This window comes from Mobula birostris, chromosome 2 (genome assembly GCF_030028105.1).
Source record: "Mobula birostris isolate sMobBir1 chromosome 2, sMobBir1.hap1, whole genome shotgun sequence".
In the NCBI taxonomy this organism is placed as follows: domain Eukaryota; kingdom Metazoa; phylum Chordata; class Chondrichthyes; order Myliobatiformes; family Myliobatidae; genus Mobula; species Mobula birostris.
This window is the reverse complement of record NC_092371.1, coordinates 173,525,519-173,545,899: the sequence shown is the minus strand read 5'-3', so window position 1 is coordinate 173,545,899 and position 20,381 is coordinate 173,525,519. Positions and strand designations below refer to the sequence as shown.

General features: G+C 40.1%; 1 protein-coding gene across 2 annotated transcripts in view; it reads right to left on the bottom strand.

The window, feature by feature from the left end:
• Nucleotides 1-11,425: 11,425 nt before the first annotated feature.
• Nucleotides 11,426-20,381, bottom strand: part of LOC140193932 (serine/threonine-protein kinase ICK-like) — a 90,256-nt gene continuing 81,300 nt past the window's right edge. For both annotated transcript variants that reach the window (XM_072251119.1, XM_072251120.1), the window contains exons 13-14: nucleotides 16,641-16,754; nucleotides 11,426-12,558 (exon numbers count right to left, since the gene is read on the bottom strand). In XM_072251119.1, coding sequence (XP_072107220.1) covers nucleotides 12,413-12,558; nucleotides 16,641-16,754 — 260 coding nt within the window. In that variant the 3' untranslated portion in view covers nucleotides 11,426-12,412. The remainder of the gene's footprint in view (nucleotides 12,559-16,640; nucleotides 16,755-20,381) is intronic.

Sequence of the window (20,381 nt, the reverse complement as noted above, 5' to 3'; positions counted from 1 at the left end):
TATGAGTAGATTGGTAGACTGCTTCACAGAGCACGTTTGTTCTGTCCACCAGAAAAAGCAGGATCTCCCAGTGGCCACCCACTTCAGCTCTACTTCCCATTCCCTTTCCGACATGTGCCGTGATGAGGCCTACTCAGGTTGGAGGAGCAACACCTTAAATTCCATCTGGATAGCCTCCAATCTAAGGGCATAAACATCAACTTCTCAAACTTCTGGTAATTGCCCCTCCACTCCCTTCACCATTCACATTCCCATTTCCCTCTCACCTCATCTCCTTACCTGCCCATCATCTTCCTCTGGTGCTCCTCCCCCTTCCCTTTCTTCCATGGTCTTCTACCTTCTCTTATCAGATTCCTCCTTCTCCAGCCCTTTATCTCTTTCACTAATCAATTTCCCAGGTCTTTACTTCACTCCCACTTCCTCTCCTAGTGTCACCTATTACCTACCACCTTGTATCTCCTCCTCCCCTTCCCCCGCCCCACTACCCCTCCCCCACCTTCTTGCTGTAACATCTTATCTTATTTTCCAGTCCTGGTGAAAGGACTCGGCCCAAAACGCCAATTGTTTACTCTTTTCCATAGATGCAGCCTGGCCTGCTGAGTTCCTCCAGCATTTTGTGTGAGTTGCAGAGATAGAGGGAATCCTGCAATATGGATCAGTTTTATTTTACTTTAACCCAATTGACAAGCAGAATATAGACAGTGAGGAGTTATTATAAAAAAATTATATTAATAGCTTACAGTTTAAAATTTGGAATATAAGTGGCCAATGAATTGCTCACTGCAGGATGGCACTTTTTGAACCACAGAACTGGAAAAATAGCTGCAGAGGGTTGTAGGCTCAGCCAGATCCATCGTGTGCACAAGCCTCTCCACCAGCAAGGACATCTTCAAAAGGCGATGCCTCAGAAAGGTGGCATCCATCATTTAGGACACTTACCACACAGGATGTGCCCTCTTTGTATTGCTACCATCAGGTAGGAGGTGCAGGAGCCTGAAGACACAAACTCAATGTTTTAGGAACAGCTTCTTCCCCTCTGCCGTCATATTTCTGAACAATGCATGAACCCATGAACACTGCCTCAGTATTTTTTGCTCTCCTTTTTGCACTGCTTATTTTATATATACAGCATATGGGTCTATGTTATGCATTGCACTGTACTGCTGCTGCTAAACAACAAATTTCGCAACATATGTCAGTGATAATAAAGCAACACACATCAAAGTTGCTGGTGAACGCAAAAGGCCAGACAGCATCTCTAGGAAGAGGTACAGTCGACGTTTCAGGCCGAGACCTTTCGTCAGGACTAACTGAAGGAAGAGTTAGTAAGAGATTTGAAAGTGGGGGGGGAGGGGGAGATCACCAGCAACTTTGATGTGTGTTGCTTGAATTTCCAGCATCTGCAGAATTCCTGTTGTTTCAGTGATAATAAAACTGATTCTGATTCTGAACTAGTTTTTTAACTATCCTTTGCTTAATGTATGTTTTATTTGTTCATTTACTGAAGCATGATGAGATGTCAGAGAGATTCAGTGATTAGACTTAATGCTAGACAGAACAACACTCCTCCATTCTGATGTTGAAGCCACACAAAGAGGTTTGGATGTTTTTGTCTAATGGAGGTAAAGTAATGGCCATGATATTGCACTAACAGACCTTACCATGATTTTACACCTGTATAATATAGCATTCAAAGCAAAGGAGTCAATGGTTTGAAGCAGAGCACAATATATATTGATATTACGACTGAGCATGAAGGAATTGGTTAACCTGTATACCTGACCCAAGGAAAGTTAACGAAGTGGAGTGGACAATCTACTGCTATGTTAGTGCCTCCTTTGTTTCAAGCTCACCCCGTTTACGAATCAATTCACTTGTGTTGGCCAGAACAATGCAGCATGGTCAGTAGTTTTGGGATATGTCAATGCATCTGAGATTTAGTTAGTGAATTTCAAACTCAGTTGCTTCAGGTTATGTTGATGTGTTCTAGAAATACCACTCGTCATTATCTAAAATGATGCTTTTGGTGATTGTTCTTTTATTGTTATATGTACTCATATACAATAAGACCACAGGACCATAAGACATAGGGACACAATTAGGCCATTCAGCACATTGAGTCTGCTCCACCATTCTATCATGGCTGATTGATTATCCCCCTCAACCCATTTCTCCAGCCTTCTTCCGATAACACTTGACACCCTAACTAATCAAGAATCTATCAACCTCCACTTTAAATATATCCAATGACTTGGCCTCCAAAGCATTCTGTGGTAATGAATTCCACAGACTCACCACCCGCTGGCTAAATAAATTCCTCCTCATCTCTGTTCTAAAAGGACATACTTCTTTTCTGAGGCTGTGCCCACTGGTCACAGGCTGACCCACTATTAGAAACATCCTCTCCACAAACACTCTACATAGTCCTTTCAATGTTCCTTCAATTTCAATGAGATCTTCCCTCATTCTTCTAAACTCCAATGAGTACAGGCCCAGAGCCATCAAACACTACTCATGTGTTAACCAGTTCATTTCCAGAATTATTTTGTGAACCTCCTCTGGACAATGAAAAACTTTGTCTAGCATGCCTTCCAAACAGATCATTCCAAACGTACAGTAAGTATATTGAGGTAATACAAAGGGAAAAGCAATAACAGAATGCAGAATATAATGTTTCACATAGAGAAATTGCAATAGAGGGAGCCAAAATGGTACAATGGCCACAAGGAGATAGGCTGAAAGGTGAAGAATCTATCTTAATTTTATGAGATCTATTCCATAGTCTTTTAACAGCTGAATAGAAGCTGACCTTGAGCCTGGGGTGCACGTTTTCAAGCCCGAATGAAGGAGGGAGGTGAAAGAATGACCAGGGTGGGGGGTGGGGGGGTCTTTGACTATTTTGGCTGTTTTCCTGGGGCATGGGGAAATGTGGACAGAGTCCATGGATGTTCTCCATGATGTGCTGAGATGTCAATCAGAGTCAGGTTTAATATCATTGACATGTTATATAATTTGATGCTTTGCAGCTGCAGTACAGCTCAATACATAATTACAGTAAGAAATTTATATATAGGGGATTCCGGTTCACTGGGACACATTGGGACTAGTAAATTTTGACCCAGTTGAGCAGCTGCCCCGATTAGCCGAAATTTCATGGAAATAGTTAAAAAGGAATAAACAAGACAAATAACCATTTAACCAAATAACAAATTATGTATTTAAATGAAATAGAGAACGAATTAGAACACTACTAAAAAATACTACAGTACTATAAAACAGTGTATTAGCTCCTAATAGTTATTGACAGAAGAATTCATTCAGTGTACCCTGATGGTGTTCTTATGATTGACTCAATGAACAAAATCAGTGCAGACAACTAGTTCAGATAATGGACTACCTTTATACAATGCTTTCAATGAATGCATCCTCCAAATCTTCATTCTCATTGTAACATTCAATATGATAGTTGATACCTTCAAATTCTTCGAGATTGCTAACTTGTTGAAGTAGTGAAAGCATTTCATTTTCACTCATGGCTGTTTCTGGCATCTCCAAGCCTGAATGCTTGAAACCGTAGCAAGCAAAATAGCACTGAATTGTCTTACTGCAAATTTCTTGCCAACCATCAGTGACAAAAATCTTTGCTTTTTGAACACAAACATGTGCAAATGACAGTGTTTAAAAACCATTTGCTCGAATCACAGTGTAGAGTTTAATGGCTACATGACATGCTCGTGACAGACACTAGTTAGAAATTATTTAACAATGGTCTCCTGCCCCAATTAAGTGGCATAGTGCCCAAATAAATGAAGGGAATCCTGACTATTTTCTCAGTTTGTTTTTGTTCTATGAAAGTTGTCCCAATTAAGTAGCTGCCCTGATTAACCAATAGCCCTTTCGACCAAATCCACTGCATAAATAAAATTTCAATTAAAAAGAGAGCAAAAACTAGTGAGGTGTTATTGATGGGTTGGTTCATGATGCTGCTGTGTCAACAATTGTCTGCTGTCTTTTTCAGGTCTTGGGCAGAGCAGCTGCCATACTGAGCTGAGATGCATCCCGAGGATGCTTCCAATGGTACGTCTACAAAGACTATCTTTTATCAAGATTTTGTGTCTATAAAATCAATCAAAATATAAAGATAAAGAATAACTTTATTTGTCACATGTACATCCAAGTATTAGATTATTAGATTAAATTAGATTATGAGAACACTCAGTCCTCATTTATTGTCATTTAGAAATGCATGCATTAAGAAATGATACAATGTTCCTCCAGAGTGATATCACAAAAAAGAGGACAAACCAAAGACTAACACTGACAAGACCACTTAATTATAACATATAGTTACAACAGTGCAAAGCAATACCATAATTTGATAAATAGCAGATCATGGGCACGGTTAAAAAAAGTCTCAAATTTCCGATCGACTCCCGATAGTCCCAATAGCAGGCAGCAAAAGGGAGAAACTCTCCCTGCCATAAACCTCCAGGCGCCGACAACTGCCGATGCATTGGAAGCACCCGACCAGAGCCGACTGACTCTGAGTCCATCCAAAAACTTCGAGCCTCCGACCAGCCCCTCCGATACAGCCTCCTGAGCACCATCCTCTGCCAAGCACTTTGACCCCGCCCCGGCCGCTGAGCAACAAGCAAAGCCGAGAACTCGCAGCCTTCTCCTCCAGAGATTCTGGATCACACAGTAGCAGCGGCAGCGAAGAAGGCATTTCAGAAGTTTCTCCAAATGTTCCTCCGTGCTCCCATGTCTGTCTCCATCAAATCAGGATTGTGCACGGGACCCTACTTGACAGATAACAGATATCATTCACCGGAGTGGCCACTGCGCACCGTGCCGCTATCTTCTCCTCCTCCTCAGTATTCACTGAAATGTGCTGTTTGTGTCAATCATTAACACAGTCCGAATATATGCTGGTGGCAGCCCACAAGTTGACCCCAACATAGCATGCCCACAATTTACTGACCCTAACCAGTACGTCTTTGGAATGTTGGGGGAAACTGGAGCAGCCAGAGGAAACACACATGGTCACGGAGAGAACGTACAAACTTTTTACCAACAGTGGCAGGTTTGAGCCTGGGTCACTGCTGCTCTAATAGCATAACACTAACCGCCACACCACTATCGCAGCCTTTATGGTAAATTAATCCAAGGATAAGCAAACCAACAGATGTGGAAAATAACCAAAGATCAGTCAAGTTAAATAGCATTCAATGCAAGACAAAACAAGATGACAAGATAGCTTAAAGTAGACAGTGTTTGTTCCACTGCGCTTCATTGAACAAAGGAAACCAGCAAGTAAATAACCAGTTGTCTTTCGGGAAAATGAACTATTTGTCATGTTCTTGTTGTTTGAAAGGATGCAGGGAGGCCAAGTAAGGTGGACAATATATAAAGATCGGAAGAAACACGAGCAAATCAGAAATTTTTCAAATGGTATGTACACAGTCAATAAAAATTTCAAAGAAATATGTTTTTTGTAACAGAAAAAGAAAACAGGAGAAATATAGTCGTAGTCATAGTCATAGTCATAGTCGTAGTCATACTTTATTGAACCCAGGGGAAATTGGTTATTTATAGAGCTGTATGAGAAAACAAAATGCAATAGCTGCATCGTGGCTTGAAATCATGCTGCAAATCTGACTTGAATCAAAGAAATCCTCCCTAAAGATGCTGTCCTCCCAGTGACTGAAGAGGCTGCTGGCATTTAGGCCGGAGGGAGTGCAAATGCCCAACACCTCTCCATTCCAGTGGAAGCCTGCGAGTGAGCTGTAGGGCAGAGATAGGCAGACCACTGCACTTCACTATTCTTCCGGATGCTCACACAGAACCAGCTGGGTAGAGGGTGGGTTCTGTGAGATGGAGGAGACTGACACCATCTTCTCTCCTCTTCCCCTCTTCCATCAGGCACAATAGGTAGAGACATAACAGGTGTTTCACAAGGTCCCTCATGGGAGGCTCATCCAGAAAATTAAGATGTATGGGATTCATGGTGAATTTGTCATTTGGATTCAGAACTGGATTTCCCATAGAGGACAGAGGGTAGTAGTTGATAGGACTTACTCGAGCTGGAGGTCTGTAATTAATGGCGTTTCGCAGGGATCTGTGCTGGGATCTCTGCTGTTTGTGATGTCTATAAATGACCTGGATGAAAATTTACATGGATTTACAAAATAGTTTGCTGATGGTACAAAGACTGGTGATGTTGTGGATAGCATAGAAGACCGGCAAAGAATACAGTGGGATATTGATCAGTTGAAGGTATGGGCAGTGAAATGGCAGATGGAGTTTAACCCAGCCAAATGTTTCATCTTGGTAGATCAAATATAAATTGACACTATACTTTAGCAGTGTTAATGAGCAGAGGGATCTTGGGATCCAAGGTCAGAGCTCCCTAAAAGTAGCTACACAGGTTGATAGGAGGGTTAAGAAGGCATATTCTCTTCATAGTCAACACATTGAGTTCAAAAGTCAGGAAGTTATGTTGCAGCGTAATAAATCTCTAGTTAGGCTCCATCTGGAGTATTGCATATAGTTCTGGTCGCCCATAGGAAGGATATCATGGCTTTGCAGTAAGTCCAGAAGAGGTTTACCAGGGTGCTGCCTGGATTAGAGAGCATGTGCTATTACAAGAAGCTAGACAAACTTGAATTGCTTTCTCTGGAGTGGCAGAAGCTGAGAGAAGACCTGACAGAGGTTTATAAGATTATAAGAGGCATAAATAGACAGACAGTATCTTTGTATCTTTTCCCCAGGGTTGAAATGTCTAATACCAGAGGGAATGCATTGAAGGTGAGAAGGGTAAGTTCAAAGGAGATGTGAGTGGCAAGCTTTTTTTCACACAGAGAGCAGAAAGTGCCTGGAATGTAATGCGGGTGGGGGGGGGGGTGGTAAAGACAGATGCACTAGGGAATTTTAAGAAACATTTAGATTAACCAATGAATGTGAGGGAAATGGAAGGATGTGAAGATTGTGAATGCAGAAAGGATTAGTTAGACTGAATTTTTGGGCTGAAGAAACTGTTCCTGTGCCATACTGTTCTATGTTCCAGATGGGTACAATTATAAAGTTTTTAAGGGAACAGGGCAGTTATATGGATAGGAAAGGTTGAGTGAGATACGGGCTGAATGCAAGCAAATAAAACTTTCTTAGGTAGGCACCTTGGTCAGGGTGAATGAATTGGGCCGAAGGACCTTTTTCTATGCTGTGTAATGATTGGCCCATGGCTCGCTAAATACAGATGAAAGAGATTAGACGTGGATTGGACTTTGGGCTATGATAGCCGTTAATTCCCACTGCACTTTCCACTTATCCAACCCAGTGGTTTCAGAACTGCAGGCTGTAGCAGTCTCTTGACATGTATTCTAGACATAAATCCACTCTGATTTCCATATCTGGGGTGAGGGGGATAGGGATGGGGATGGGAATAATATTTTGGCTTTTGTACCTCTTTCAAAACATAATGTTCTGAGAACATGCATTAGAAATGCATATGTGCTCTTCATTTGATCTGTCATTCTTTTATTTTACTCCACCACTTTTGGCAATTGAAGAGAAAAGTATTGCATTAGCCCACAGTGCTGAAATGTTTCTTATACACTTGCCTAAGAGCTTGACAGGGTCAGAGTTTAACACTTCGTGGCCACTTCAATCGGTATCTCCTGCTGAGTATATGTTTGTGGTCAGGTGCTGATGTAGCCCATCCACCTCAAGATGCTCTTCTGCACACCACTGTTGTAACATGCTTTTGTATCTTCCACCTGATGGGAGAGGGGAGAAGAGGGAATGCCCAGTATAGGTGGTGTCTTTAATTATGTTGCCTACTTTACTGAGGCAGAGGCAAGACTGATTTTTTTGTGGCGGAGAATTTGCCATATCAAGTTGTTATGCATCTGGATGGGATGCTTTCTGTGATGCATTGATAAAAATTCATAAAGCTTGATGGGAGCATGCCAAATTTCTTCAGCCTTCTGAAAAGGTGGAGGCATTGGTCAGCTTCCTTGGTCATGCCATCAACACAGTTGGATATCACAATGAATGCCTGCAAGAAAATGAATCGCAGAGTACTATATAGTAGCACGCATGTACTTCAATAACAAATTTACATTGAATTATTTTGAGAATCTGCTGGAGGCGGTTCACAAGTGTTGCCACACATTCTGGCACCATGCTACATTCCAATGACAGGACCCCAAAAACTAGGTCTCAAACTCTGAGTTTCTTTCCCCTCTACAGATGTTGCTCAACCCACAGATCCTCCAACAGATCATATGCTACTCCAGATTCCAGTATCAGCATTTTCTTGTATCGTCACCTATTAGGCTCCTTCCACTCCAGTGAAAACAGACATATGGCCTTTATGATCTCTCCTGATAATCAAACCCATTTTTTTTAAACGTAGCTTCCATTTTTATTTCAGGTTTCAAGTATCTGCCTCAGAAGTTCCTCTGCTGACTCTGCCACTAGCATAATTTGCATGAATCCTTTGGAGTACAGGAACGAATTAGAGACCTTAGTGATAGGTGTCATGACAGTACCCTCCCATCAATGCCAGCACAAAGAGAGGAAGAAAATCTGGTCAGTGACTAAAGAAAGGGGAACAGTTCACAGGCTCCAGTCAACGGTGTTGGGTTGAGAGCTTCAAATTCCTAGGAGTGAACATCACTAATAACCTGTCCACACAATATAGCCAATAGCATGGATGAGGTTTGGGAGAGGTGGAACAGTATTTGTTTCACTGTTGTTGCTTCCTATGGTCTGTTTTGTTGTGTTCTGTGTTGTTCTGCCAAGCATGGTGGGCATACTATGTTGGTGCCAAAATATGTGACAATGCTTGTGAACTATCCCCAGCACATCTTTCAAAGTTTAAAGTAAATTTATTAGCAACGTACACGTTACTATATACTACCCTGAGATTCATTTTCTGCAAAGAAAAAGAGGGTTTTTTTTTTCCTCTGCCAAACAAAAACTCTACAACTCCAAATGCACTGCATTTCAAGGAGCATCTATGGTGAAACAGGACTGATGCTTTAGATCAATGATGAAAACATCGGGCACAACATTAGAATAGCAGCTAGTGCAACGCTATTACAGCTCAGGGCTTCAGAGTTGAGTTCCAGCATCATCAGTAGGGAGTCTGTACATCCTCCTCATGGAATGCATTGGTTTCCCCCAAGCACTCCACCTTCCTCCCAGTCTAAAGCCATAACGTTTAGGAGGTTAATTGACTATTGTAAATTGTCCTGTGATTATTTTAGTTAAATCGGGGTTGTTGGAGATTGCTGGGGCAGTACGACTCAAGGGGCCTATTATGCGCTGTATCAGTAAAATAAAATAAAAAATAAAACAGAAACAAATAAAATTGCAATTTTTTCCATATTTTGCTTGAGCATTTTTGCAGTGGAGTTTTGTTCAGTTTACCAAAGGACCCATGTGCTGTACTGTTCTATATATAATTTGGTAGAAAACAGTTCAATCTTTTGCATTCCATTCTGCAGATCAGATCAAAAATTCAGGCATAATTCCCTGAGAGTAAATGTCTGAATTAATCATTATTGACCAATGTAGAAATCCCTGATGAACAGCATTCCTTATATGTAAAGATCCCACACATTTTCTCCAGTTAGCCTCATCCCAATGGATAGAATTAAAACTGTTTTATTAATCGCCATGCTTTACCCAACACAAATTATACACAGATTAACAATTACTCAAATTTAGAAGACACCAGAATATGCACAAATTCAGGAACTGATTCCTAACTCGAGGGCAGAAAGCAAGATAACAGCACAAAATGAGCACCTTTATTACTGGAACGAAGAAAACAAAATCTATTTTAGTGCAATATGATTACAGTGGCTATAGTGTGTATAACTGCATTGATTATGGTTGTGCTGGTTGATTCAAAAACCGAATGATTAAAGGGAAGTACTTTCATACTGATCTTACACATCATTCTCTCAAATAAACTTGATACAAACTGGACAAGCAGTGGATGTCCACGAAGAATTTGGTAACCAGTATTTGATATGAATGCACTGCTAATTCTCAAAAAATGTAATATTCAAAACTAATAATTTTATTATTGACAGCTGAGTTTGTCTCAGAAACATTAGTTACAACAGTAGATCTTTCAAATTAATAGCACAGTACATTTATAGAAAATTTGAATCAATAATCTTAAAATATAACTAGCAAAAGAATACCAAGCTTATTTAACATGTATGCAATTCCCTGCATTGCTACAATGCATTTTGATTTCATTACTAAGGCATAGCTGATCAGATGCTATGAGTTATAATAGTTAATAAGACTGTTGCAGATAATAAAATAGGCTTTCAGAAGCATCTTGTTATTTTTGTCTTCTAAGTAGTAGAAAGATTTGCAAAAATATAACAAAGAAAATGGGTAATCCCACCCCACCACCACAAAGACAACTATAACTTAAAGACAAATCTGAAAAAAAATTACTTAAAACATTCCACATATTAAATACATTAGAGAAAATTCAATGTTTAAGTTGGAACACCAAAACTAGCTTCACAAACAACCAGTGACATATTTGTATCTGGTTTTATTTTTCCCCCTATAACTGGGTATGGTCAATAAGCTTAGCACAGAACAGTTATCAGATTTTCATTACATAGGCAAAGAAAGGAAAAATAATTTGTGGCTAGTTGCAAGACTCTCATGAAGATGGTCAAAGAAATACCTTCAGGTCAACCATTAAACCAATCTGCAAAGCTTGAAGAAAAATGGGAATAAAATGCCTCAGTTTTATTAAAGAAGCTAATTAAAATCTTCCTAAGCATTTCTTACCAGGGAAATACTAGCAGAATGTTGATACAGTTTTTATGTGACTTGATTCTCAGGATAAATGGACTACACATATGTAGACCAAATGCTCTATGTTGTTACTTAACACACTAACACGAGGGTGATTGCTAAGTTTGTGGCCTAAGTTAGGAGTCAATCTTTGAAAACCTAGCACATTTATTTTTCAACATAGTCCCCTCCTACATTTACACACTTAGTCCAGCGGTTGTGGAGCATATGAATCTTGGACCTCCAGAAGGTGTCCACAGCAGGGGTGATTGATAAGTTTGTGGCCTAAGGTATAGAAGGAGATGAGTTATACAGCTCTTGTTACATGACATGCCGGTCAACTCTGAGTGATTATGCAGGAAGTTTGAAGTTAATAACTCAGAGGTGATTGATATGGGTTAGTAATTTCAAACTTTCTGCATAATCAAAGAGTTGAACTGCACATGCATGTAACGAGAGCTGTACAACTCATCTCCTTCTACCATAGGCCACTAACTTATCAATCACCCCTGCTGTGGACACTTTCTGGAGGTCCAAGATCCGTATGCTCCACAACCGCTGGACTAAGTGTGTAAATGTAGGAGGGGACTATGCTGAAAAATAAATGTGCTAGGTTTTCTAAAATTGACTCCTTCTACCTTAGGACACGAACTTATCAATCACCCCTCATTTTGCTGTAAAGACATTGTAAGGCCAATCTTTAATGGAAGTAACCCTATAAATTAGTTCCAGTGCCAACTAAAAGCTACTGAAGGAGGGTTTGGATCTGGAAAGAGGAGGCAGCGATGGACAGTGGTGGAGGGCACGGGTGTAAATGTGCTGTTGTCATTTAGTGGCAGGATAAAAGGTTTGTGGTTGGACTTTTCCATGTGGCAAAATTTTAATCACTCGAGCCCTTAGAGGAAGGAAATCTTCCCCAATACAAAGAAAGTGCAATTTTTTTTTCGCCAGTAACATCAGGAGGCATCCAGGGTAGAACTGCAGTCTTCCCAAGAAAGGGAATGCTTTGTGCTTAAAAGATATAGAAAGCAATGCAAATATTTTTAATCTTCCATTTTCTAAAAATAGATTACTCAAGTTTGTTTTTCAAGGATACTTCAAACTTTACAATAAATTCTCCCTTTAAGAAAATGCCTAATTGCCAGACAAATTTCAATAACTCCCACATGTAGTGCATTCCAAATCAGAGTTGTCAGAGTACCTTTCATATGCAAATATATCTGCACGTGTCTATTACCCTGTCCTTTAACATAATACTTAACGCACCTTAATAAACAAACCCTGAAACTTGTTATATACATTGCACAATATATACAGAAGTACAAAAAGATTTTTAAAAAAAGCATTAAATTATTAACCAGTAAATATTCAAAAAAAGCTCTTGCAAAAATATTTTCCCAAGGGTAGGAAAAACATGAATTATAACAGAAATAAACTAACTATTCCAAAATGCAACTGTTTGAATTTTAACTTTAAATGTGGCAAGTTTCCCACTCATAAAATTAATATTCAGTAGATATCATGAAAAAAGTAGTATTCCTGACTTGCATCAAAAGGTTATTCAGATCTATTTTCATCTATGTCCTCCATATTTGGACGACCAGTCAATTCGTCCATGGATTGGATGCGCGTGTGGCATTAACCCACTGATGCTTTTGCTTGAAGGATTATATGGCTGATATCCCAGTTCCGATCGGCTGGATTTCCAAGATGCATAATCTGCAAAGAAGAACATGCTCTCATTAATTTGCCATTAACCTTCTTATAAAAAGGATATCCCTTGTAACTGGCTCCTCTTCTTAACCAAACCAGTTGCCTTTGATCCACAACTCTGAAATGATTCTACAACCTACAGATTCACTTTACAACTCATGTTTTTAGTACTTCATCTTATTTGCACAATTTATGTTCTTTTGCACATTGGTTAGAGTCAAAGTTATAGAGCACAAGACATACAGTACTGTGCAAAAGTCTTAGTTTTTAACAGGTGCCTATGTAAAGTGAAGATGCTTTCAAAAATAATGAAATGAAGTTTCTAAATATCAGAAAAATACTAGAAAGAGCAGTAAACAGTAAAATACTAAATCAAATCTATATTTGCTGTTATTACCCTTTGCCTTTAGAACTGCATCAATTCTCTTAGGTACATTGTCATGCAGTTTTATAAGAAAATCAGTCGGTAGGTTGTTTCAAATATCTTGAGAGAACTTGCCACAGTTCTTCTGCAGACTTTGACTGTCTTGCTTGCCTCCGTTTCCACATAATCCCAAACAGCCTCGATGATGTTGAAAGCATGCCATCTCGGACAATGTCTCCCATCTACTACATAATGGACTGGGTGGGCACAGGAGTACATTCAGCCAGAGACTCATTCCACCAAGATGCAACATTGAGCATCATAGGAAGTCATTCCTGCCTGTGGCCATCAAACTTTACAACTCCTCCCTTGGAGGGTCAGACACCCTGAGCCAATAGGCTGGTCCTGGACTTATTTCCTGGCATAATTTACATATTACTATTTAATTATTTATGGTTTTATTACTATTTACAAACATTTGTAATTATTTATGGTGCAACTGTAACAAAAACCAATTTCCCTCTGGATCAATAAAGTATGACTGACTATGACTATCAGAGCTCTGCGGAGGCCATACTATCTATTGCAGCACTCCCTGCTCTTCTTTTTACTGAAGATTACCTTGGCCCTGTGCGTTTGGGGTCATTGTTCTGCTGAAAAATGAACTTGGGACCAATCAGACCCCTTCCTGATGGTATTGCATCATGCATAACAATCTGCTTGTACTTCTCAGCATTAAGGATTCCATTAATTCTGACCAGATCACCAACTCTATTTTCAAAAATGCAGCTCCAGCCTGTTAGGAACCACCGTGTGCTTTACTCTTGGCTGCAGACACTCATCGATGCAGCACTCTCCAGCTCTTCTATGGACAAACTGCCTCCTCGAGTCAAAAATATCAGCTGCCACTGTTCAATACCTCAGTCCTTGTGTTTTTATGCACAAGTGATTCTCTTGGTTGTTTCCACTTTGGAGGAATGGTTTTTTAGCAGCAACTCTTTCCTAAGGCCTATTTTGACAAGACTCTTCTGGACTATAGAGGGGTATACTTGGATTGCAGTGGTTTCTGAGAGTTCGGAGCTGATAGCAGTGCTGTACTTCTGATTTAGAAGGGAGGGAAATTTGTTGTATCTCTTGCCTGTTGCACCCGGTTTCCATGGCCAACCACTGCTTTTCTAGTCCTCAACCTTATCTGTTTCTTTGTGCTTCTTCAGAAAAGCTTGTTCAGCACGCTTTGAAACTCCTGTCTGCCACAAAATTTCTGCTTGGGAGAGACCTTGCTGATGCACGATAACCACTCTAGCTATGGCATCAGAATTGATGATTTGAAGGTTAAACTACCACATCTGCCCTCACCTTTTACTTTGGCCATCCTTCACCCAGTTTGATTCCTTCTAGATCAGTTTCTGTTTCAGTTAATCAGTTTAGTTCAATCAACTCAGTATGTCATTGATCATTATCATCCTGTTTGTTTTCTTTGTTTAATCATGCACTGAGCTATATACCGCAGAATCAGAATCAGGTTTATCTCCGGCATGTGTCGTGAAATTTGGTAACTTAGCAGCAGCAAGTCAGTGCAATACATAATATAGAAGAGAAAATAATAATAATAAGTAAATCTATTACAGTATACCTATATTGAATAGATGAAAAATCATGCAAAAAACAAATAATATACATTTTAAAAGTGGGTAGTGTTCACGGGTTCAATGTCCATTTAGGAATCGGATGGCAGAGGGGAAGAAGCTGTTCCTAAATCGCTGAGTGTGTGCCATCAGGCTTCTGTACCTCCTACCTGATGGTAACAGTGAGAAAAGGACATGCCCTGGGTGCTGGAGGTCTTTAATAATGAACGCTGCCTTTCTGAGACACTGCTCCTTGAAGATGTCCCGGGTACTTTGTAGGCTTGTACCCAAGGTAGAGCCGACTAAACTTACAACCCTCTGTAGCTTCTTTCAGTCCTATGCAGTAGCGGCCCCCCCCCCCCACCCCCCATACCACAGTGTGATGCATCCTACAAAGTAATCAAGTTTTTACTTGAAAAATGGTCTATTACTTAATATGTCTTTCTTTAACAAAATACAAAAAAAATCTCTAACATTTAATTTTAGGAAAATAAAAGTTTGAAAATCTAAAACTTGCTTTTTTCTACTGACACAATAATGCAGAAAACAAAAAATAAACATCTAATCCAAAATTTATATTGAAAAAAACCTAGGGTTCCCAAGACTTTTGCATAGTATTGTAGGAGCCGATTTACTCCATTCAGCCCATCAAGTCTGCTCCACCATTCCATCATGGCTGATTTATTATCCCTCTCAACACCATTCTCCTGCCTTCTCCTCATAACCTTTGCTGCCCTTACTAATCAAGAACAAATCAACCTTCTTTTTAAATTAACCCAATGACTGCAGCCAGCTGTGGCAATGAATTCCACAGACTCACCACCCTCTGGCTAAAGAAATTCCTCATTTCAGTTCAAAAGGGATATCCCTGTATTTGAGGTTGTGCCCTCTGGTCCTAAACTCTCTGTCTATAGGAAACATCCTCTCCACGTCCACTCTTTCTAGGCCTTTCAATATTCAATAGCTTTCAATGATATTCCCTCCCATTCTTCTGAACTCCAGCGAGTACAGACCCTGAGCCACTAAACGCTTATCGTATATTAACCCTTTCATTCCAGAGATTATTCTCATGAACCTCCTCTGGATCCTATTCCAATGCCAGCACATCCTTTCTTAGATGTGGGGCCCAAATTGCTCATAATACTCCCAATGCAGCCTTATCAAGTCTCAGTTAATCTTTCCAAAGATGCTGCCTGATTTGTTGTGTGTTTCCAGTACTCTTTTGTTTCAGATGTCAAACATCTTACAGATCCTGCTGTTTTTCGTTTACTTTCCAACAGCTTTTATAATTAAAAAGCTCCAAAAGCACTGCATCAGCCGAACAAAATTAAACTCCATCCTGTCACAACCAGTTCCTCTGTTCATCCCAATCTCTTCCTTACAACAATTTTGTCCCACTTTTACAGATTGGAGGTACTGAGACTGATCTGATAGCATCAATTTCTTCTCCTGCTGCCTGGCCTGTTAAGTAGTTCCAGAAGTTAGCCTTTTTTTGAAAAGAAGATGTATTGAGTTTGATTGAGATGTACTGAAGACAAGCAACTGGGTGAACTGTGCGAAGAGTCACCAATGGGTTTTGATGGCTCTAGGTCTGTACTCACTGGAGTTTCGAAGAATGATGGCGGGGATCTGATTGAAACCTATCAATTATTGAAAGGCCCAGATACAGTGGACGTGGAGAGAATGTTTCCCTTAGTGGGGGAGTTTAGGACAAGAGGGCTCATCGTCAGAATACAAGGATCTCCCTTTGGAAAAGATGAGGAGGAATTTCCTTTGAGGATAATGAATTTGTGGAATTCGTTGCCACAGACAGCTCTGGACACCAAATCACTGGGTATATTAAAAGTGAAGATTCTTAATTGGTAAGGGTGTTAAAGGATATGGACAGAAAGCAGGAGAATGGGGTTCAGATGGATAATAAATCAGCAGGATGGAATGGTGGAGCAGACTTGGTGGACTGAATGGCCTAGTTCTGCTCCAATGTCTTATGGGCTGCCTAAACCCCATGGAATCACTTCCTTTAACAGCAGAGGCTGAGGGTTAGAAACATTCAAAGATTAACTGAAAGATCACATGGTCTACAGATTCATAATACTCACTGGAGTCGGTTTCCACAACTGGTGCTAGCTGCACTCTTTGGCCAGCAGATCCAACTTCTTTCTTACGAAACGTCGACGTGTATCCTCCAGCGGCTTCAGTGCCAGAGGCATAAACTGGAAAAGAAAATAAGGTAGTATCTGCTTTTGTCAGAAAAAATTTAAATTACTTTTCAAAATCATGCATTCAGTTTCAATGTCTGGTTATGTTGCAGATCTTAACAAGTTGTGGGGGGTGGCAGTGGAAAGAGACTTACTGTTCGAGGTAATTTTGAAGCTACATAATCTAGTTATCAGCAGCCTTATTATCTGCTCTATCAAAACCTCCATCATAAAATCATCTCAGCTCACTCCGTAACCATCTCTATTCCAAGGAGCACGATCCATACTCTTCCCAACCTTGAAAGTCCAAAACCCTGGGAACATTCAGGAAGGTCAGCACACACAAAATGCAGGAGAAACTCAGTAGGCTAGGTAGCATCTATGGAAACAAAGTACAGTCGACGTTTCCAGCAGAAACCCTTCGGCAGGACTCTTCAAAGGGTTTTGGCCTGAAACGTCAACTGTACTTTTTTCCATAGATGCTGCCTGGCTTGCTGAGTTCCTCCAGCATTTTGTGTGTGTTGCTTGGATTTCCAGCACCCGCAGATTTTCTCCTGTTTGACATTCAGGAAGATCACCAGTCTCCCTTCTAAAGCCTTCACTTCCTCTGTAAAACAGCTGTAGCCAAACTAGAAATTTATCAAGTTCCAGTATGACCTCTATTTAACATGCTCTTCTTTCAGTTAAAATGTAATTTATGTTTTTTAAAAAAAATGCATTTTATCTTGTTCTGCCTTTTCAGAGGGAAAACTTTAATAAAGATTTATGTACACAGATACCAAGGTTAACTCCACCATTAAATACATTGCCTTTCCATATTGTAAAAGGATTAGCTTTATTTCAGGAACAGTTATTACTCCTCAACCAAGAGGCTCCCCTAACTCTGAACTGATTCCAAAACCTATCGAAGTTCAAAGTATATTCATTATCAAAATATACTATATACAACCTTGAGATCCATCTCAAAACAAAGAAACCCAGTAGAAGCCATTAAGAAAGACTGTCAAGCATCCAATGTGCTCACTTTCAAGGATTCTGCAACTTATGTTCTCAATATTGTTTATTTATTTATTTATTGTTACCACTTTGCTTTTCTATTTGTATTTGCACTTGCACAATGTGCAAGTAACTGAGCGTGGTCGTGTGTGATATACTTCTTTTCTTCAGCTGTCCATCATTTTCGATGTTGACTGTGCTGAGAGTTTAGCCTCTGTAGGCACATTTATGGGCCACAAGACCAGCACTGGATCAGCACTGTCTCCCACATCGGTTGCATTTGTGATTTGACTGGTCTGCGTCCCTGACCTGCTTCATATTTCTTCTGCCTTTTCTCCTCGATAGCTAGGACTGACTTCTTGACAACGCAGTGCCAACTTCTTCTATCCAAAGCATCTTTCTCCCAGGTGTTGACGTTCATGTCAGTGTTCTTCATGTGGTGCTTGAGCACATCTTTGTAGTGCAGCTTCTGACCACCATGCTTCCTCTTTCCTTCATGTAGCTCACCATAGAAAACAGCTTTGGGTAAACGATCATCGCTCATTCTTGTGACATGACCAGTCCAACACAGCTGAGAAGCTGTAATGAGCGATTCTACACTGACTGTCCCAGCACGTTTGAGCATCTCCACAGCTGGTACCCTCTCTTGCCACTTGATGTATAATATTTGGCATAAATTCCTGTGTTACGTCTCGGTCAATTTCTTGATGTGCTTCCGATACAATGTCACCTTTTCAGTTGAATAAAGCAGAGATGGTAAAACAGCTGTGTTATACACTTTGACCTTGGTTGCCATTTTAATGTCGTGGTGAGACCAAAGTCACTTCTGCAAAGCACCAAAGACTATATATACAGTGATATACAGTGCCTATAAGTAGTATTCACTCCTCCCTTGGATGTTTTCATGTTTTATTGTTTTACCACATTGAATCACAGTAGATTTAATTTGGCTCTTTTGACACTGATCAACAGAAAAAGATTTGTAGAATTCTTTTCACTAAAAGTCTCTTTCGTTAAGAAGAATTCTACAAATTCACCTGAATTTGTTACAATTATTAAACACAAAATAATTGATTGCATGATTACTCTCCCCAAGTCAGTATTTAGTAGATGCACCATTGGCTGCAATTACAGCCTTGGGTCTCTGTGGATACATCTGTAGAAGCTTTGTACATCTGAACATTACAATTTTTCCCCATTCTTCTTTACATAACTTCTCAAGCTCTGTCAGATTGCATGGGGATCATGAGTGAACACCCCTTTTCAATTCCAGCTACAAATTCTCAATTGGATTGAGGTCTGTACTCTGACTTGGCCACTCCAAGACTTGAACTTTGTTATTTTAAAGCCATTCCTGAACAGCTTTGGCTTTATGCTTGGGGGTCATTGTCTTGCTGGAAAACTAACCTTCTCCCAAGTTGCAGTTCTCTTGCAGACTGCATCAGGTTTTCCTCCAGGATTTCCCTGCATTTTGCTGCATTCATCTTACCCTCTACCTTCACAAGGCTTCCAGTGCTTGCTGCAGTGAAGCATCCCCACAGCATGATACAACCACCACCATGCTTCACAGTAGGGATGATGTGTTTTTGATGATGTGCAGTGTTGGCTTACACCAAACATAGCGCTTAAATTGATGGCCAAAAAGCTCAATTGTTTTCAAATCAGAGAACCTTCTTCCAGCTGACTTTAGAGTCTTCCAGATGCCTTCTGGCAAACTCACGAGAGATTTTTTTCCTCCCCCCAACAATGGCTTTCTCTTTGCCACTCTCCAATAAAACTATGAGTGGTGAAGGCCCTAGGCAACAGTTGTTGTATGCAGTCTCTCCCATCTCAGCCACTGAAACTTGTAACTCCTCCAGAGATGTCATAGGTCTCCTGGTGGCCTCCCTCACTAGTCCCCTTCTTGCATGGTCACTCAGTGTTTGAGGATGGCCTGCTCCAAGCAGATTTACAGCTGTGCCATATTCTTTCCACTTCTTGATGATTGACTTCAATGGATATTCAGTGACTTGGAAGTTTTCTTGTAGACATCTCCTGACTTCCGCTTTGCAATAAACTTTTCACAGAGGTGCTTGGAGTGTTTTTACCAGAATACTGACTCACCAAGTTGGACCTTCCAGATACAGGTATATTTTTACTACAATCAATTGAAGCAACTTGACAGCAGACAGGTCTCCAAAAACACATCTCCATTTATAACGTTTGTAATTAATTATGTGACTTCAAAATCCAATTGGCTGCACCAGTGATGATTTGGTGTGTCATATTAAGGGTGGTGAATACTTATACAATCAATTATTTTGTGTTTTATATTTGTAATTAATTTAGAGCACATTGTAGAGATCTCTTTTCACTTTGACACGAACGAGTCTTTTTCTGTTGATCAATGTCAAAAAAAGTCAAATTAAATCCACTACGATTCAATGTTGTAAAACAATAAAACATGAAAACTTCTTGGGGGAGGGAGGAGATGCAGAACTAGATACACATTAAAAATATATACAAAATCTGTATATAAGCTAATCATATACATTGGATTTTGGTTAATTGGGCCATCAATTAATCGGGGCAGCCACTTACTTGGGGCAACTCTTGATGAACAAAAATCAGAATACAGAAAATAGCTGGGATTCCATTTGTTTATTT